The sequence below is a fragment of the Anopheles bellator genome, chromosome 1, assembly GCF_943735745.2.
Source record: "Anopheles bellator chromosome 1, idAnoBellAS_SP24_06.2, whole genome shotgun sequence".
Lineage (NCBI taxonomy): Eukaryota > Metazoa > Arthropoda > Insecta > Diptera > Culicidae > Anopheles > Anopheles bellator.
The window spans coordinates 45,942,283-45,962,553 of NC_071285.1; the positions used below are offsets into that span (position 1 = coordinate 45,942,283).

General features: G+C 52.9%; 2 protein-coding genes and 2 non-coding genes across 4 annotated transcripts; 2 read left to right on the forward strand and 2 right to left on the reverse strand.

Moving 5' to 3' along the window:
- Positions 1 to 7,985: 7,985 nt before the first annotated feature.
- On the forward strand, positions 7,986 to 8,079 carry Trnay-gua (transfer RNA tyrosine (anticodon GUA)). The gene is made up of 2 exons: positions 7,986 to 8,022; positions 8,044 to 8,079. It is a non-coding gene; the product is annotated as a tRNA-Tyr (tRNA).
- Positions 8,080 to 8,575: 496 nt separating this feature from the next.
- On the forward strand, positions 8,576 to 8,669 carry Trnay-gua (transfer RNA tyrosine (anticodon GUA)). Its single transcript has 2 exons — positions 8,576 to 8,612; positions 8,634 to 8,669. It is a non-coding gene; the product is annotated as a tRNA-Tyr (tRNA).
- Positions 8,670 to 8,863: 194 nt separating this feature from the next.
- Positions 8,864 to 12,984, reverse strand: LOC131210171 (protein PAT1 homolog 1-like). Its single transcript, XM_058203384.1, has 2 exons — positions 12,486 to 12,984; positions 8,864 to 12,405 (listed from the first exon to the last, which is right to left on the reverse strand). Exons 1-2 carry the CDS (start codon positions 12,982 to 12,984, stop codon positions 9,992 to 9,994), a joined length of 2,913 nt encoding a protein of 970 aa, XP_058059367.1. The 3' UTR covers positions 8,864 to 9,991.
- Positions 12,985 to 14,921: 1,937 nt separating this feature from the next.
- Positions 14,922 to 18,759, reverse strand: LOC131205252 (hairy/enhancer-of-split related with YRPW motif protein). The gene is made up of 3 exons (XM_058197270.1): positions 18,527 to 18,759; positions 17,594 to 17,808; positions 14,922 to 15,709 (listed from the first exon to the last, which is right to left on the reverse strand). Exons 1-3 carry the CDS (start codon positions 18,757 to 18,759, stop codon positions 14,922 to 14,924), a joined length of 1,236 nt encoding a protein of 411 aa, XP_058053253.1.
- Positions 18,760 to 20,271: the final 1,512 nt, after the last annotated feature.

Sequence of the window (20,271 nt, forward strand, 5' to 3'; positions counted from 1 at the left end):
CGATGATTGCTCGTTTCATTCTTTTTCTTCCTTTCGACTGCCGGGGGGCGGCCTCCAAGGAAAGTACTGCCAGAGCCCGGGGCCCCCGCCGGTTGTAAAAAGTTCCAGAAACTAAACCGGCGGGAAAAATCTGTATCACAGCGCGGGCCACAGGAGGTCACACACAGGGTCCAATACTTTGGTGCAGTTTGGAAGATTTATTACAAATTAAGTCGCACGCCAAAAGTTATGCTGAAACTGATTTTGAAAGTAAGTAGGAGTAAGGCATCAACATCGAAAAGGTCGAAGAGCGATTAAAGTTTCGCAATAGAACCGCCCCATTAGAAGGGGAAACTTTGTAAGGATCATAGCAACCCATACCGAACAAAACATCGCATGGCGCGGTCGTCAGATCAGCGTTGGAACCAACTAGCGTCATTTTTGTAATTTGACACAGTTCCCACGGAAAGGAAAGGGCCATGTAGATTTTTCTGTGCCGTTTATTTTTACACAAAAGTTTTCATTAATGACCCGGCGTACCCAGGAAAACCTGTCTGTGGTTCTCCGTGAAGAATCTTTCAGCCTACTAGAGCGACCGAGTTTAGGTCGCTGTTTAGCTAACGGCACTTTGAAACCTCGGTTTGTTTGCCAGACTATTAAAGAAGGCTTTGAGGAGGAGCGTCAAACAGCTGCTGATGCGAGTGATGCGAGCCGGCAAGTCGATAAAGTTGGGTAATTAAATTCACAGACAATTTTTGGGGGGGGGGGGGGGGGGGTGCTGACATACAAAATCCTGCGTCCTTTAATCCGGCGCAATGTGAGGACAGACGCCAGCATATTTATAGATTTCGAAGAAAGTGGTTCCGTCGGTGGCTTAAACGCGCCCCATCGATGGCGCAGGACGAGCACGGCAATAATTGTTTGTCGCAGTGCGAGCGCTTCGATTAGTAAACCCGTCAACGTTCCATGCAAATAAGCACATAAGAAGGCGCCCTCCGCATGAGGGGAACCGAACCGAAGACCGCACATTGCTTAGGTGCTGGAACCTTGAAGGTGCGAAAACACCACAACGCAGGGTGCGCCTCCCTTTGAAGCTACGGGCCAGTGGCAACGTTACATTTATATCCTCCCTCGGTTGATGAACGAACGGAAGGCAACGGAAAAAAAATATTAAAAATGTAAAACACAACCCATCATCCAATGGTGGAACAATGTCGGAAAGCTTCTGGAATTAAAATTCTTCGCAATGTATTACAAAGAAAAAAATCAATAGCACCAACAAGCCTACGGTATATACTGCCATAGTTTTACCTAACATTCTGTGGCCGACGTGCGGTACCCTCCTCAATCTAGCTGGCCCCCCCGGTGTGTGCTGCGTGTTCGAAGCGAGGTCACACAATACTTTTTAGCAGTCCACCACCAGCAGGCACGACGTCATTGCCTCCGTCACGAACCAAATGTGCGGCCGGCACGCAAGCGAGTGATTAAAATTTGCATAAGGACCCCAAAGCCCCCCATCCGGGGCGGGACGGCGGGGGGTTTGGGCGCCAGTCAGCCTTAGCAGGCGTCTACAATGACCTTCGGCAGGCGACCCGTCCCCGGAAGGATCGCATAGATCACGCTGCAAAGGAACGGATCAAAATCGCAATAAAAGGACCTGGCGGCGAGAGAGAGAGAGAGAAATAGAGTGGTCAAAAAGTCAAATTCATAAAGCAGCTGGACTCCAACTGGACCCGTTGCGCACACAACAGGATCCTTTTAGGAATAGCCCGCCCGCCCGGGCCTGAAGGGTCCTGAAATCCGATCCATGCCAGAAGTGCATGAATATGCATGCGAAAGAAGCATTAAATGGCGGCCACCACACAATGCACACAAGGCTACCGAAGAAGTTCCTTCCCAGAGTCCCGGGTTCCCGGTTTAGTCCGCACTTGGGCGAGGCGTACGATTTCTACGATTAAAACACGTCCCGTCGTCCCGGTGGCGGCGCACCATTTTCCACGGCCGATCCACGGTCTGCTGGTCGTTCGGTCGGTGCCTTAAGTTCATAGTTCGCGTGTCGGACGGAGCAAATTACATTCCAGTCCGTCTCGACAGTCTTACGTACGCCGGCGTACGCTCCCGGGAGTGTCCTTGGCTGCCAAAGATTCCCAATCAAGAAAGTAATCGGTCCTGGCGCGTTGGCGGTCCTCGTGCACTAGAACACGGATTGGAATCGCTTCGTTTCGTTACGTCTCTTTTTCCGTTGAAAATCCGGTTTATGTCTTGCTTCTAACGATTGGCTGGCTGGCTGGCTGGCTGGCGAACTGACCTCGGCCACACGCGCCACAGGATTTGTGTGTTGTGTGCTAAAAAGAAAGAACGGTACTTCCTCATTAAAATCCTAACGCGTCGCTTGCCATCACCCTTTCAGCGTACTGCGGCTTGCGGGTTACTGGTCCATCCCCGCTATCACCGTAGGCACCGTAGAGGATCTAAAAATTATGTAAATCCTCCTCGGACCGCTCGGACACTCGGAAGGATTAACGAGGGGAGCGTTTTTCTCGTGTGCACCAATTAGCACAGCGCCAACCCCGGGTGGACACCCTCCGTTTTGTAATCGAAGGATGACCGATGGTCATCGAACGGTTTTAGAGGATCGATCGGGACCGGTAAACCCTTCTCCCTTAGTGCCGCTTTACTGGTCACATCCCGCCGGAACCGGATCGGGGCCCCGCAATGACCAAGTGGAAATGGCCTCCGTGTGTCCATCCAATTTGTTCCTTCTTTGTCCTTATGGTCGTCCGTTCTTTCCGGTTCCGATTGAAGAGTGGTGCCCACACAGTGGCAGTGGTCACAACGGCACGGCGAAAGAAAATATGCTAATGCAGGTCGGCGACACACTGTCCTCGTTTTCCTACGTTTTCTGGTTTCAGCGTCCGAAGTTCCGTTCCGTGCCACTTGGAACCGGCGACGTCGTAGGATCCGGTCCAAAAAGCAACTACCGAGCCTTCTGGCGCAGTGGTTGGGGCCGCGTTGGACTTCAAATCAAAAAGCGCCGTGGGTTCCCGGTCCCCACGAGGGATATCGTTTTCTTCGTGGAAAGTAATGCTGTGCGGTGCCCTTCAGAAAAGAAAGAAAAAATTGTCTGCGTAACTGTTTCGCTCGGGTTTGTTGCTCCCACGCCGCCCTTGCTGTCTGTTAAGATTTTTCGCATCGATTCGAGCGGAAAATTGTTTGATCCTTTGCTCTTTTGGTTCACAAAAAAAGTTAAATGAAAGCAACAGTAACTTTGGCGAGGCGGACCGTGTTTCTTCCTTTGTACAAGAAGTTAATTTGGTCAACGGAAAATTCGGTTATTAATATCAATGTCACATAATAAAGTTTAACAAGAATTAAAGATAAACACTAGAACATTCCCTTTAATAGGAAATTTACGAGAGAGATCCAAAGAAAATATTAATTTACCATTCGGAACAATTTATAACGGTGAGTACAAACGTTTTCAGGATTCTTACTACACCTCGGCACTGTTTGGAGCCATTCTTCGCCTTATTGAGCTATACAGGGATTTCATACCATTTTCCGGCAAAAACAAACTGTCAAAACTATTTCCAAAAAAGTCCAAAGTCTTCAGTTAGAACAAAGTAGTCCTCTTCCAAGGTACAATTTAATACGATGGCACAAACCACTTGTTCGAGTTGAAGCGATCGACATCTCGTGTGTGACGTTGAACGAGTCCATTGGCCGACGACGAGTTTCGAGCAGAAATTTAATAACCTACGAAACAGGTGAAAGCTTTAAACAATTTTAATAACGCGTATAATATGATTGCGACGTTATAATTGTACTGTTGCTATAGTGACGACGAATGTTCCTCAGTGATTTGACACAGCGGAAGTTTAGTTTCCTAGTCGCACTGCTTAACTACCCGAGAACGCCCATACGGACGGTGAGTTAGCTTTTGAAATGTTAATAATTTCGTGTCCACACTTTAGTGCCAGCCCAAGAAACATGCAAATACGCAACACTCCGTAGCCTGCGTAAATTCAATTAGACGACACATACGGCCAAAAACAGCACACACTCTGGGTGCTGTTTGAAGTGGTAGTTGATAAATATTTAAAGACAGCAGTACCGCGCGTGATGACTCCGCACGACGCGACCTTCCAATCCGACAATCCGTGCGCGGGCCGTGAATGTGGCATTTTTGTGTTTTCGGTCCACGGTCCAAAAACAAAAACAAGGAAAAACACACGAAAAGCTATCATATCTCGTCGCTTCCTTCGGGGTTGATCCGTACCGGGAGAGCCTAATTTTAACCATGGCACATCCTCCTGGTCATGCACAACCTGGTCGCCGGCAGGCGCACTTTCGGAGACACTTTTAGCCCGCCGGGCTGCCTACTTTCCGAGAAGCGAAACACACCGGCACCGGATCCTCTCGGTTACGGCCAGAACGTGCAAGTAATAATATCGGGCATAACACGCAACAGCAATGCGCAGAAAGTCGATAATAGGACACAACTGTCCCCGGGACTGATGTGGTACTAAAAAAGGAAGAAGTCAAACCTGGTGCCAGCCACTGCCTAGAGCCGGCCGGAAAAGCGATAAAAGCTAATGTGCGCTCATAGGAAGACGACACACGGCGTCGGAATTGGCGATACTCGGCATCCCGGGACCGTCGGCCGAGTCCTGCGCGTCTTTTCGGGGAATTCCTGACAAATCCGCAGTGAACCCCGCCCCGGCACAACGAAAGTTCTTTTTGATCCACACCAATTGCTGGCTGCTTCGGCGAAATTTTGATTGCCCAGGTAAGGAAGCACGCAGCGGTAAGGTTGTTGTCATGTCACGATGAGCGGGGCCGTTACCCGGCGCGACAGGCCGGCTATATAATCCGCTTCCTTCGGCGGCAGGACATGACAAGGTAGCCTGCAAGAAAAAAAAACCAAACACAGAGACCGATGAGCAACGAAACACCGCAAGGAAGTTTATGCTTCAGCTCGAACCGCAATCTAGCGATCGGAGTTGGAGGACTTTTTGCCTTCAAGATGGAGCAACGGGCGCACACCTATTTTTGACCACGCGCGGTACCATTTCTACACCGCTTAACGCCATCGCTTCCTGACGCATCTCTGAGGGACGATTAATAACGCATTAGGGCGGGCTCATAATGCGACACCAGTTCTTGGCGTCAACACCTTTGCTCCGGCGTCGGGAGTAAATCGGTGTCGATCATCGTTCCGAAAAAGCATTCAAAGGATATTTTTAAAAGGCCAACCTCCAACATCGGAACTACATTCCCAGGGGTCACACGGCACGGCACGGCACGGCACCTTGGCCAACATGAAACCGTTCCCCGTGTGTAGGGTGTGTCGCACGAACCGAAATGGGCACAGGGCTTCAACAATCGGTAACAATCACACACAAAAAAAACCGCTCCCCGTGGCTGAATGTGGAATCGATTTCTGTGTTGCCCACGTCAACCAAGGACCAAGGAGCAGTCACGGGCTGGGGGGTGTGTCGTCTTTTCCTCTCCCCATCAATCACAGGACACACAAAGTTAGCCTGACAACTTTCACAAAGTTTCACGTTCAAAACTGTGGCTCAATAAATCTGTTTCCAAAGTAATCGTTTTGTCCGTATTTGTTTGGTGTAATGTTGAGCCCGCAATGGTAGGCACTTATCGAGTAACGCCCTTTTTTCCGGCGACCACTACCTGACCAATTCTCAGTAACGTTCGGCCATCATCGGCCATCAGGTTAATTATTCATCATTCGAACGAATCCGGTCGTCCTGGGCGCCGATGATGACTTTGTGGCGTCGCTTCACCGTGCGAAAGGCAGGCTCCCGTTTGGTCGATACAGAATAGCAGTATAGTAACCCAAGCTGGTCGTTGTTGTTCGCGCGCCTGTGGCGTGTTTTGAGACCATTCCGGGCCCCCAAAACCCCGCTCCCGGGGGTGGTAATAGGTTTCGGCGGAGGAAGCAATGTTACAACAACCTCTCGCAACATAAGCCGCGGTCAGCGATTCGCCAACAACCAACCTCTATAGTCCAGACGGTAATTTGTCGCAAAACCTATTAGCGCCTGTGGCCGAGCGTCACAAAAACCGCCGGCCTATCGCGTGGTGTCAAGCGTGTGGTTTCTGCACAAAAAGGGACCTCTGTAAGTGGTGTGGCTTGTGGTGGCGTAAAACTAGAAACCGCGTTTTGGCCTTTTTTCCCTTCTCGCCGGCGCGATTAAAGCGTATTGAATCGAAAACAAACACCAGTAATATCCTGCGGGCCTGGAGCATCGATTACCTGCCTGCCATCCCTGCGAACCGGAACTCTCGGGGCGGGAAACTACCACACACAGCTGCCAGGGAAAAGGGCCCGCCAATCGATCGATGGGCCACAAACAAAGCCGGGGCATCAAAAACGCAATAAAACCGGCAACAACCCCTCTCCGGTCGCCGAGCGCAGAAATGTCGGGAGTCCGAACAGTAATGCCGAAAACTGACAGTTTTCCCTCAAAACACTCAGTTTTAACGATCGCCGTCGTCGGCTTTTGAGAGGATAATTTATGTAAATGCAGCACCGACCTCCAGGGTCCTCCAGGGTTTTGCATGCCGCATACGAGGTGCCATCTGTGCAGTTCCTGATTTTGTGGGCTTCGTTTCAATCTAAAAAAAAACACAGAATACTGGGACAGTCAAATAATGTTTTGGTGCGCTTAATAGAGATGACAAACGACAAACCCATTTGGCAACCGTCTTCCCTCAGGCCAATAAAAGTTCGATCTCGGAACCGGGTGAGTTATGCTCGGTCACAAATATTGGCAATCTACTTGGGAGCCGGGGGAGAGCAAGATCCAGGCTGGATGCGAACCGCGCGACGTTAATTGATTTCAATTTCCACAGTTTGCAGTAGCCCACCGCCAACGCACAGCAAACAGCGAGCGGCAGTGTCTCAACTCGGGACCACGTGCCGACGCCAACGTGCGATCCTTTGCGTGACCCAACCGTCCGGCGCAGGGTTTCGGTGATAAGTTGACTTCTTGCTGTGACGTTTCCTGGGATGGGAGCCAAAATGGACACCACGACGATGGCGACAGCGAACCGGTTCCTTCGGTTGTGGAATGACAATTCTTTACATTCTTCCTTCAGCCAGCCATTGGCAGGCCAATGTGTCCGTTTTATGTTTACTCAACGCTAAATCTAAGGCGACACTGAGCCATCGGTTTGCCTTTTGGCGACGTTTGGGTTTTTGTTTCGAATTTAACGGCCACACCAGAAGCCAGCCATTTATTCAAACACACACAACCACATGCCACTGTGTCTCAATTCCAAGCGATATCGATTCGCCGGCCGGCTCCATGCTGCCCGAAAGGGCGAGCCACTGGTTGGCATTATGTTTTAAATTATCGGAAAAACGGCACGAAAAGGAGTAGTTCTACCCTGCCCTGTGTGCAATTGTGTGATAGTATAACAGATAAGAAACGGCAGGATAAATAACGGAGAAATCACTTTACTACTCGCCCGAATGGCCGCTGGACATCTGAAGTACGAAGTCCTTGCCGATTGAGAAGGAATTGTTGACTTTAAGCCTTTGTTAGTCAAGTGGTACACCAGGCCTGTGTTGACTGTCTGCTTCGGAAAATGTCCTGATCGATTACAAACCTAACCGCCTGGCCTCGGTCACCGGCAGACGAACGGAACCTAGCAGTTTTAAGTCGTTAGAGAACACTTACAAAAGTATTGCTTCGATCACTCTTTTCGTTCCGAGCAAAGCCCGATAAATCAACCCGTTTTGAGGTGGTGAATATAAATAAGTTTTGAAACATTCTATAGAAAGTAGTGAGAAGAAGAGACTCTTAAGTTTCTCGCATATCTGAAATCCAAGGAAAATTCTTGGACGATTTTCCAATAACTGAAACAGTCAACCGAAATTTCATCTGAAACAGCGAACAAACATTGCGATGTTCACTAAAGCTACGATTACGAGCCGTTACTTATAAAACCAGCCTTAAACGCTTAGCTGTCACCGACCTTCGATAGCTCAGTTGGTAGAGCGGTGGACTGTAGAGGCACGCCAAGCAAATAGTAATCCATAGGTCACTGGTTCAAATCCGGTTCGAAGGAGAAGATAAAATCACTTTTTTCCAACGGGGTTGAGTCTCTTTCGGTAGAAATTTTGCACTTTTTGTCTCCTCGATTATTTTCAACATATTTTCTTACTGAAAAAAAAAGAAACATTGCACTTGTGAATACATCATATATTTCGAACGAATCGTTAGTAACGCAAAAAGAAGTTTTGTTAAACCTAAAAGCAAGCCAAACTTGAGAAATGTATAAGATAACAAATACGATTATTAGTTAGGAATATAATAACTTTCAAATATTACTCTTACCAATCATAAAAACAAAAAAATGCCTACTTCAGTCTGCTCAACTCTGAACATAGGACAATATTTTCATTGCCAATAGACTGTTGAAAACATGTGCTTATTGACAGTTGCGTAGCAATAAACGAGACGCGCAAAATCTTCGTTCAGTTCGTTCTCATAAAATTCGGTATCAGCAGATTGTGCATGGGAGCTGTCACTTTAATACGGCACTTGACGTGCATCTCCCAACGCCTTCGATAGCTCAGTTGGTAGAGCGGTGGACTGTAGAGGCACACCAAGCAAATAGTAATCCATAGGTCACTGGTTCAAATCCGGTTCGAAGGAGCACAAAGAAACTTTTTTCACATTCGGCGATACAGTCTATTTTGATTTTCTTGTCGAAAACTGAAGCCATTTTCTTAGTCACTAGCGATGAGTCTGTTTTCTTTCACAATCCACCCTCCAGAGTGTCTTATTATCGCGCGTTACGCGATTTACCTGCCAACGGTTCGGAACGCGCCACAACGAGACTTTTGCTGATAAGTGCTTATAATTTTATTTTTAACTTATGAACCTCTCGTGCGTCGTGTGTTGACGCTACTGCCGGCCACCACCGGATGCAGAGGACGCACTTCGTCATCGGTGACGCAGCAACAGCACACACAACACACAAGCACACTCCCCCTCTCTCTCTCTCTCTCTCTCGCTTGATGTCCATTATTTAACAATACCTAAATTAATATGCTTTAATATTTTGAGTCAATTTTGCCAGAGACCACTAAAATCTCATAATTTTCAAGAGGGGGCCGGGCGCCACATACAGCTTTTTACTTACACTTTGTTCTACTATAATGAATATTTTCAATTGTATACCCTCCCGGGTGCTCAGCTTTTCGGGGCGCACGCACAAATAGTGTAGATTAATTACGCGTGTCGTCGTGGGTCAGCAGAATGGTTAAGAGGTAAAAAAAAACAAAAATAAAGACAGAAAAATAACGTTATCTAATAAAAGATGCATGAAGAGACTAATAACATTAAACACTGCCCACGGTCGCGGTCTTCTGTCAAGTGTTGCGTTGAGCTACGTTATGATAAAAGGGCATAGATTACAACATAATTCCTTACGTTCCTCGCTCACCAGCCAGCCCTGGCACTCGGTGACACACGATTGCCATATTTGTTTGGATGACGGTGACGACGACGACGGGATGCGCCGTGGCCCACCGTTATTGTGTAGTTAGTTACAATTGGTTTTTGCTAATGTTAATTCTTTCTCTCTATCTCTGCTATCAGTGGCTTTCCCCGTGTGAGGGGAAACGTGTATTCCTTGATTAATCGATTAAAACCGACAATCTCTCCGCACAATCTCTCAGTGCGGAGTGTCCAGAGAGAACCTCTCTCTCTCTCTCTCTCTCTAGATTATTGTGGTGTATCTGAGGCTTACGGGGTGGCACCGAAAAGATAGGATATAAAATAATAAAAAAAGACAAAAAATTACACAAAAACACGAAAAAATGACGACGTTAATGGGGGGGAGTAAAATAATAGGAGGGGATTGGCCACAACAACAAAACTGAACCGCGATCGTCGGCGATCGCGGAACAAATCCTACTTCCACCGTAACCGCAACAAACAAGAAAAGGTAAAAGATAACTCTCTTACGCAGCTTACTCCGGCTTATCCGGCGTGTCCGATTGTCGTGATCCTTGCTGCTGCTGGATTGGCTCGGATCTGTCCACGATCGACACGATCGTTTGCAGTTTCCGCTCCAGATCGAGCTCCGGGTGTCGCTGTAGATGGGCTCGCAGCAGCTTCACGAAGCCACAGGTCGAGTCAAGTTTCACGATCACCTTCGGGGGACTGCCGGTACCGGTTTTGTTGCCCCCCTCCGTGTCTGCCGTGGTGGCGGCATTAGCGAAGACACGGGCCAGCTCACGTAGCAGCGACCGCCAGCGAACCTCCACGATCTGCCGCTGTTTGCCGTCGTCGGCGTCGTCCTCATCGTCGTCGTCATCCGTGGCCAGTTGCTCCATCTGGGCGATCAGTGTGAGGATGGTCAGCAGAAGAAACTTGCACTTCGGCACCAGCCCAAGCAGCTGATCGGTGTTGAGGAGCGTCTCGAACAGTGGCAACAGTTCCACAGCACCGGCAGCGTACTTCACGTGTAGCTCCAGTTGCGCGAACAGCGGACTGAGCTGTTCGTCCGCATCGTCCCGATCGCGCCTCGGCAGGGCTACGAGGGTGCTGAGCACCGTACACCAGACGGTCCAGCGGGCCGGGTGCGCACTGAGGGCCTTCTGGATGCGCGTCAACAGCTGTTTGCCCTTGCGCACCGACAGCAGCCGCTGAACACCTTCCGCATTGAGCGCGGGCAGTATCCTCTCGAGTAGCGAACTCAGCGTGTCCTGTTCGACCTCCGACACCGGCGTGACGGTCACGAGCGCCGCAGATCCGGCGTGTCCGGCGGTGGCGGCCACATTGTTCTGTTCGTCGGGCACCGTAGAGCTTTGCTTTTCCTGCGCCAACAGCTGCTCTTTAGCGCGCTTCTCCTTCATCTGTTGCTTCGCTTCGATCGCCAGCGGATTGGCGAGGTCCTCGAGGCGCAACAGCAACCGGTACAGGTTCTCCACGTGCAACAGTATTTGGCGCGAGCGGCGCTGATGGTGGACCGTTTCGGAGCTACCGTTGCCAGCACCACCGGCACCGCCAGCCACTCCATTGGTACCGTCCGATACCGACCGATCGACGACCACGTCCTGATCGATAATTTTACGTGGCGCAATCACACTACCGCACTGCAGCTTGCCGAGCGAGTTCTCGAACTGGACCGGCTTGTAGCGACGCGGCTGAATCTCCTTGATGTTGTCCTTCGACGACATGTTGTCCGAGTTGCGCCGCTCACGAATCAGCCCGTTCCGGTGCAGCATCTGCTGCGTGAACGGATGGTAGAACGTGTTGTCCTTGTGTGCCTTGCTCTCGCGCTGCGCGCCCCGCTCGCGCTCCTTCCGGTCGCGGAACACGCAGAAGTAGTAGTCGTTGTAGTACGCCGTCTCCTTGTTGAGCTGCGACAGCTGAATGCCGAGCAGCCAGTGCTTGGCCCGTTCGCTCATCATGTTCGCGTACTCGTCGTACTCGAAGTTACGGTTCAGTTTGCCATTCTGCAGCCGGTGGCCACCCTGCTGCTGCTGCTGTTGCTGTGGATGATGGTGGTGGTGTTGCTGGTGTTGGTGGTGATGGTGTTGCTGCTGCTGTGGATGATGGTGCGGATGTCCCGGATGATGCTGTTGGTGCGGAAAATGATGATGCCCCGGATGGCCATGGTGACCGTGATGGGGTGCCGGACCGCCCTGCTGTGGCTGCTGCGGATGATGATGATGGGGCTGGTTGTGCGGGTTCCAGTTTGGCGGAAACGGGTGAAACGGTAGAAATGGATGCTTAAAGTTACCGTGCGCTGGTGGCAACGGACCGAGCGGCCCCGCCGGGGGTGGCACACCCATCCCCGGGAGCGGAGGTGGCGGACCGGGCGGAGGCTGCTGGCGGTAGTGCGGCAGCATCGGGTGGTTTTGCTGGATCTCCTCGACGAGCCGCTGGCTGAAACTGGCGTTATTGTTGTTATTGTTGTTGTTTGACCCTGGAGTTCCCGGGGCTCCGGCCGGCGGTGGCGGCATCGTGGGCGGTCCCTGGAAGTTGATCGGGAAGGGAAACGGTGGCCCCGGAGGTGGTGGCACCGCCGTCGTTGGTGGCGGTACGTTCGTCGGAGGAAACATCGGGCCACCGGTTGGTGGCGGACCACCTACCGGAAACCCGATCGGAACCGGTAGCGGCCGATTCAGTCCTCCCACCGGTGGCGGTCCTTGGCCTCCGATAGCCACCGGTGGCGGCAACGGTGGTTGTTGGTTCGATGCACTGGAAGGCGGTTGGAATCCGGGCGGTGGCCTCGGCAGAGGTGTCATGCCTCGACGCAACTGTTCCTGCTGCTGCTTGATCATGTTTTGCTCGATCTCCTCCAGCGAGCAGATGCGAATCTGGCCCGGGTTTGGCAGAGGAAACCTATTCGGGGCCATCGACGCACCGAACCGATCTGTGGACCGAGAGAGGAACAGAGAGGCAAAATTGAAACATCCCATTTCATTTCAAAAGGGTAACAAAGCGTCTACTTACCCGTGCCTGGCACTGGCGTTGGAGCGCCTGCGGCCGCTATCGGAGCCTCCGGCTGCGGAGCCGGTACGGAACGTGTCGGTTCCGGTTTGCTCGGCATGGTCCACACGCTCGGATCCAGCTGCAGCCGTGCTTCCGGTTCCGTGTCGTTGTCGAGCTCGAAATTATCGATTCCAACCGACGAGAAGTTAATGTCCAGATCGGAATCCGGCCCTGAGTCGCCGTCCCCTCCCTCTCGCTGGTCCATTCGCACTAGATTTTCGTGCAAATCTTCCCAATCGTCTTGCCGTGCTTGGCCAAACGTTTCATCGTTGAGCGCATCGTACTCCTCCTCGGAGTCGGTTTCCAGGCCGCCGCCACTGCCACTGCCACCGCCGAGCACTCTTCGACCTCCGCCGCCACCGCCAGCACCACCGGAACCCCTGGCACGCCTGGCTCCACCGCCACCATCGTCTTCTTCACCGGGCAGGGCCGCGTCAAAGCCAAAGAACGAATCCGACATCTCGACCGCTACCGTGTTTATCCAACCTGTCCGAGGGAGTGCGCCTGATCCGCGTTGGAATTAAAGCGGCAATGGCAAACTAGCGGCCACCTGCGGAATTCCACCATCCGCCACCCGTACCGAGCTTACGCAGCCCTGTTCGGTCACCTGTTCTCGAGGAGCGCAGCAGAAGGCGTCGAGGAGCGTTGCCGTCGTCGTCGGTGTTCGGCCAACGTCGCACAACCCGCGGGCACGTCAGCGACCGGAATGGGATGATCCACTTTGTTGCAGCGCGGACGCGGATTGCGATAAACAACGAGGTGGCCGCAACACTCCAAAAGTGCCACTCTACACCGCCGTCACCCGTCGCCGCCGCTGCGCTCGGCTCGTTTTCGTCACCGGAACAACAGCTACCTGGTGCAAACCTTTGACGGGACACACAGATTCTCACTTTTGTCCGGTCCGTCCGCAATGCGCGATGGTGAAATTGGTGACCGAACGACAACACGGTAAATCCGGTAAGGGACAGAAAAAATCACACGACAGCAGGCAAATTTTTGTCTGACGGCCAAAGCGACATTTTGACGTTTCACAGTCTCGCCGCACACACCGCGGTTTAAGCGACCGAGTTCAGTACGGCGCTAGCGGTACCGTGTGCCGGCACCTGGTAAGCGACGCTGAAAACACACCAGTCCCACTCACTCTGGCCGTGCGGCAATAATCGAAGACCATCGGTTGAGCCCGAAACCAATATTCCGATTGAACAAACGAAAATCGGCGACGCGAAACGCTGCATCTGATGCGATTTGCACGACACTTTGATCTCCGTCGTGCGTACTGTGCAAAGTACAGCGGTGAGTTATAAACGGGCTCTGAGTTTAACGAAAACGGCTGCGAACACCCGGCGAGTGGCTGCGTACTTTTGTGAACCCGAAGAACGACCACGTGAAATCTTAACGAATTTGAAAATGTTAGCTTTTCATTGAAACCATGTACAATTTCGCACTTTCATTCTTTAATTTGGCTCGGTAATCGATCTTACTTGCTAGTGTATAAAAATATAAAATATGGTCGCCTTTGGGCGGTCGCGTTAGGACCCATTTCATCTACATACCATCTGCCTGTGTGATACGATTCTGGGTAGCTTTTTCTTTGAATATGTTTACTGAAATCACATCTTCCGTTCCGCTGTTAGACCTTACCACCTCTCTCTTTGGGTGTTTCAAAACACGTGAGTAAAATCCGTTCAAAACTGTGTAAATTCTAGTATCAGAATAAAAAACTTCTTACAAACTAATTGACTCGATTTTGTTTCACTTAGCACAAGCTAAAGAGGGATGATTGTAGCGCTTGGTGTCCAGTTTCTAGCGTCGTCCAGGGCCGGCTGCGGCGCCTTTCTGGGGCGCCCCTTTGGGAAACTCGCCACGTCCGTCCTGACGACGATACACGATGGTGTTAATGGTAGGCTTTGGAATTGGTTCCTGTGGTCAATAAATAGTCATCTCGTTCTCCATCTTACACTAATAGACACCTCCTCCGGCACGGTTCATCCCACCGACAACGTGACACTGTAAACCTCTGAAGGACCATCTTCCCTAATCTCCTAATTAAAGCTTCGCAACAGTTCCGCTCTTGCTCTACCTGCCCGTCAGTGCGAGATATGGTTTGGTGAGTTTTTACAAAAGTACCTGAGATGGTTTTTGGCCATATTTTCTTGTTACCTTGTCACTACCTCCTACAGGATGGAAATCATTAGTTCTCTCAAATGGCGTGATTGTCTTTGGCAGTTAAAATTCGTTCCGTGCAAGAAGTCACCGTTGAACTCATTGTGCTTGTTGCGCCGGGCTGCTAGTGGCAAGGATATCTGGCTTTCACCCAGAAGGGCCTGGGTTCGATTCCTGGCATGGGAAACCCGTTTTCTTTTCTCACGCACTCTCTGGTTTGCTCCTTTTTTGGTTTCAACAGGCCATCTCGGCGCCCCACGGACGATAAGGTTTCGCTGCCGTGTTGTACGACGAGCTGGTCGACGCACTGTACCCGTGGGTCGATGTGCTCACCGGGTACTGCGGGTTGCCGTAGGCCGACAGACCGCGGTTCGGGTTGTGGTTCGACAGTTCCGTGTACGTTGGCGGCCCGCCGTTCGAGGAGCCCGCTGACGGTTGCTCCGATTGTTGCTGCTGCTGCTGAACCGCGGCCTCGGAATCGTGCTGACTGCTGTAAAGCTCGTGCAGCGGCGCACTGGTGGCGTAGATGGCCGCCGTTGCCGCCGAGGACGCCAGCTGTTGCTGATGTTGCTGCTGCGCGTGGTGATGCTGCAGTTGGTGTTGCTCTTGCTGCAGATGGTCGTGCGGTGGGGGAATGGTGGCCACTTGCGGAATGTACGGAGCGGTGGCACTCTGGTGTGGGCTGTAATTTTGATGGTGCGGATGGTAGTATCCGCTGGTCCCGTGGTGGGTGGCCGGGTATGCTACGGCAGCCGCCGCGGCCGCAGCGGCGACCGGATAAGCAGTGGCACTTCCGTGCGACCAAGCGGGACTGGTGGCGGCGGCGTTCGCTTTCGTTGACAGCTCCCGCTGCGTCGCGAAACACTGCAGGTGAGACATCAGGCGCAACCGCAGCGGATCCTGTACGTCCATTCCCTCGATTGTCACCAGGTAGCGGGCCACTTCCGCCACGCACTCACGAAACCCGATGATGTGGTAATCCATGGCGAACCGTTGCGGGTCATAGCTGGCATCGTCGATTCCTACGGGAGACGAAACGAAAAATTTAATAAATTGGTCCGCAAACCGTCCGGTAAACGTAATGCTGAAAACATCCTTGATCGTCCGTTTCCCCGGTGAGCGTGCAGGAATTCACCCGTCAACACCGGCCAACAACAAAAATATGTTTATGCAAAACATTGCGCACCCCTCTGGCCGAAGTCGATAAGTCAAAAGGCGGCTCCGGAGTCCTTCGTGGCGTGCGTGGAACCGGCAGGGAACGAACTCTCTCACGGTTTCATGCGTCCTGTGTCCACCCCAATCGACCATTGTTTCCCGTGTCCCGAAGTACGGTTTGCGCGCATGACGGGTCCTTCAAGGTCTCCCCGCGTGTGTGCGTGTTGCAGCGAAGCGGCCCTGCGCGCTCCGCTTGCTTCCACGTGGTTCCGGATCGCTGCGCCCTCGCGCGCGTACGTGTGGGAAAGTTGCTGCCGCGCAATAATTTCCTTCTTCCTCCCACAGCGGGCAGAGTATGGAGTCATCATCATCATCGCCCGTAAAACACATCGACACCACACAGACACCAGGGGCCAAATGGGGGATTAAATCATCGGCGCAGCCCTCGACGTAATAGGCCCGGTGCGCACTCGCACTCGTGAGGGAACCCCTCGCGTGAAGCGCGGCGATATGATTGCCTCCGGAACACCCGCCCGGCGGAGTGCAAGGGTTCGGGCGTGGGAAAGGCCCCTCGGAGCGCGGTGCTGGTGAGCGAGCGAGAGCGAGCATCGGTCAAATTATGGCCCAAAAAACATCCGACGAAAGAGCCGCGCGCGCGGATGCACCCTCTGTTCTAACGCGCTAATGGCCGGCGGAGGCAGCGGCGGCGGGTGCGGCGTTTACGCTAGGGTCCCCGATAAATTGATATTTATCGCGAGATTGAAACCTGTTACTCTCTGTGTGTTTTGTCTTCTCCCGGACGAACCCGGAGTGAATCATAGCGCGTCCAACGCGCCCTAATCCGCACCGCGGTCAATTAGGAGTCGTTGAGGATTCTCCGGTCTGCGGTGCTCCGGTGGTGTCGAGAAATTAACTTCAATAACTCGCTGCGCGCAGTGTTTATAATCTAATTTTTCAATAACCGTCGTCGGTCGAAAGAGCCTCGAGTACTTGTTGAAACCACGCCTCGGAACGTCTCGTAGCCTAATCTGCCTCAGAGCGCACGACTCACGTTTAGGATCATGGATCGTCGCCGATTGCAGAAAACGTTTAAACCGTCGGGGCCCGCAAGACGCAAGACGGTATGAGGGCATCGGGGCGGAACGCACTATTTTTAGGTCTGCTTTCGTGCGCTTCCATATTCTCAAGACCGGAGCCCTTCAGCCGGAGGGGTTAAAGTGTGGGAAACATTAGGGACCCCAGGAACGCACCGCACGAGAACGCCCGTCCCCGAAGACGCGTCCCGTTACCGGTGCGCCGGTGGTGTACCACTTTTTGCCGGCGAAAGAAAAGCGAACGCAGCGCGAAGGTAAAAGGACACCGGAGGTCGACCGGATGCCGATGTCGGAAGTAAAATATATGAGCAACAGGGCCCTTAACGGGGTCCTTCACCGGGATGCGCGGCAATGGGATGAAAAGGCCCGGCGAGACCCCTGGAGTGGCTACGGTTAATTAGGCACCGGGAAGAACCGGCGCGTATCCCGTATCCGAGCCTGCAGATGACACTGTGAACGAGCCCAAGGATCCGTGCCGTGCGATAGCCAGTTGGTCAGTTTGACATCGGAGTCGAACGGGAAGTCATCTTTTAAGGCCCCGCGGTCCGATCTCAAGTTTCAACCGATCGTTGCGCTGCTAATGATGATGTTGATGGGTTCTTCGGCTAACAACAACAACAACGGCAGGATGATTAAACGCGCGGCGCTTACTCTTACCTCGTGCGTGAAGCGCCTTCAGGTGGTCGACGGTCAGTTGCAGGATTTCGGCTTTCTCGAGCTTGGCGGAGCCCTGCTTCTCGTACGCGCTCGGCACCAGCCGCTTCAGCTCGGTCAGCGACGAGTTGATCCGGTCCCGGCGCTTCTTCTCGATCACACCCCGGCGCCGCTTGCGGCTCAACAGTTGACAGCTATCCGATTCACCCGGCGACGTGCTGGGAAAGGGGTGGGATAAAGCGGAGAAAAAGGGATACACGACATTAAAGCATCTCATCAGTGGCATGAAGCAGGGTCGGGGTCCCTGTGGGAATGCGGTCCTCCGGGCTGTTCTCACGAGGATCCGTCGGAGTCGGACGTGCTCGGCGGCCCAAACCCAAGATGGCACTTTTGTCATGGCGAGTCCTGCGCCAGCATGGATGGCTGGATGTTCCGGCATTCTTTCGTGTTTCCTTCCTTTTAAATAATGGCACAGCAACGTGGAGATCACTCTTGAGGCCTCGCTCGGTAGAGAGTTGGGCCTCATTTGGGCAATGTTGTTTTCGGTTTCACAACCTCAACTATCGATCTTAAGTTTGGCAACGTTTTGGCCCAATCGAGTTTAAATTCACCATCCTTTGACTGATTTTAGTGCTGGCCTGCATTACAAAAAACTAAGTAAGCAGTAAATCAAGTTTCCAAGGTTAAACGGCAACCTATTTGTTGCCTTTGAAAAGGGAAAACACTTCCACTTCTGCCCACAAACTTTAAAACAGTAAAGAATATCGTCATCCTTAAACCTCGCACGAAATGAGACAGCTTCCGCCGTTAAATGGGAATCGGAACGAAGATCTGTCTCGGTGCACCGTCTGCACCGAAAAAAAACCCGAAAACACTTGTGGCACACGACACACTTCCGGTACGAACACGGGCCGGCCGGCAAAAGCCAATACTTACTGCTCCTTGGACGACTCCTCCTCCGAGTAGAGCTCCTCGCAGTCGCTCTCCGAAAGTGTCCGCTTGATGCCCTTCGACGACGGCGGTGTCCACGTGTTGTTGTTGCCGACGGCACCGGCGGCGGCGTGCGTCGGCGTCGAGGTAGCACCGGGCGTGGAGTAGCCCCAGTGCAGCGGCGTCCCGTGATGGTGGTGAGCGGCCGCATGGTGGTGCAGCGGCAGATGGTGCTCCATATTGAGGCACCACGCCACCCAACCCAAAAGTGTGTCCTTGCACCTAAATTGGCGCGCGCACTTGCACTTTGCGCGACTCTCACTTGCTCCTGCGGGGCGGATTTGCGCAAAGTCAAAGTTCGCGGTGCGGGAGGTGTGGTGGGACGTTCGTAGTGGTGTTTTCCTCCCCCGGGTCCTGTACTCCTGTATTGTCCTGTGTTCCGTCGCGCGGTTTCTCTTCCGGGCGGCGACGTGACGACGCGCGTACACGTGACTGCTTCGTGCGCAAACGGCGTTCAACTGAATTTTTGAATTTAATGAACGTACGCCAAACGCATGCCGGTCGCATGGTCGCGCGACCGACCCTTTGCGCTTGGCGTACGCACGCACGAACGCCACGCGACCGCCGGTGGCATCTCTTTCCCCCTCGCTCGGCGCTCTCGCTCGCACACACGCCCGGAAGGGTGAACGGAACGGCGTGCCCGTGAGTACGTTCGACCATTCACCCGAACGAGGCCAATTTTCGGTGGTGGGAGAACACCATCGTACGGCCGGTGGTTCATTTGGTCTCTCCCACCCAAAACCGACGATGAACCGGCGGGTTCATCCGACGTAGGTCCCGTTCGCTTGCCAGAACGAGAGAGGCAGATCGGGCGTCCGTGTCTAGGCAGACGACCGGCAGACGAACGACCGCACGCGACGACGAACACCCGAAGCGCTTCGCTGGCGACGACCCGTGGCCACGTGGCCAACCCGGCGTCCGGCGTGTGGCCCCAAATGGCCGCGCCACGCGCGCTCCGTTTCCCAGTTTCCGTTTTTTGGGATCCAGGCTCCAGGACGCGTGTGTGTGGAGAGAGACCGTTGATTCACCTGTTGCAGGATGCACGCACTTGACCTTGGCGGGGACATCGATGCTGCCGGCCAGCCGGCCGCAGAAACTGCGTTCGATCCAAGTAGCTGTTTCTGATGCAAATATTCGATTGTTTCGAGCGGGATCCCATCGCTTGTTCCAAATCACCATCCTAAAAACAATCGGCATGAGGCTCATCAACGATGATGGGCGATTTGGCAGGTGCGCCACGGGACAGGGACCAAACGTAGCGTGGGAACGCAACCGTAAACCGTTTTCCACGGATCGCACGGATTGTTCCCGTTTTGGGTCCTCATGGTTGCGATGGTAAAAAATAATCGCCAAACAGACGCCTCCTTCGATGCTCTCGCCCACCAATAGAAAAATCCTTTCCACCCGCCGCTCGCCGAGTGCGACATAACTCCTCCCACCGCGGGAAGCACCGCTCAGGAAGAGAGAGGGTCACTCGCATCCTTCGTGCCCTAGTCTGGTCTGGTGGCTGTGCGACCTATTCCAGCACCAAGACAGGACACAAGGACGAATTATCCCTCACGCACGCAGTGTACTTTGCTCTCCTCTTACAATCGCCCTTTTTCGCACTGCTTTTCTGTTCCGCTCTGGCGTCCTGCGGTCGAATTGACCCTACTTACGGGAGGGGGCCCGGTGCGCGTGCCGGTCTCGTG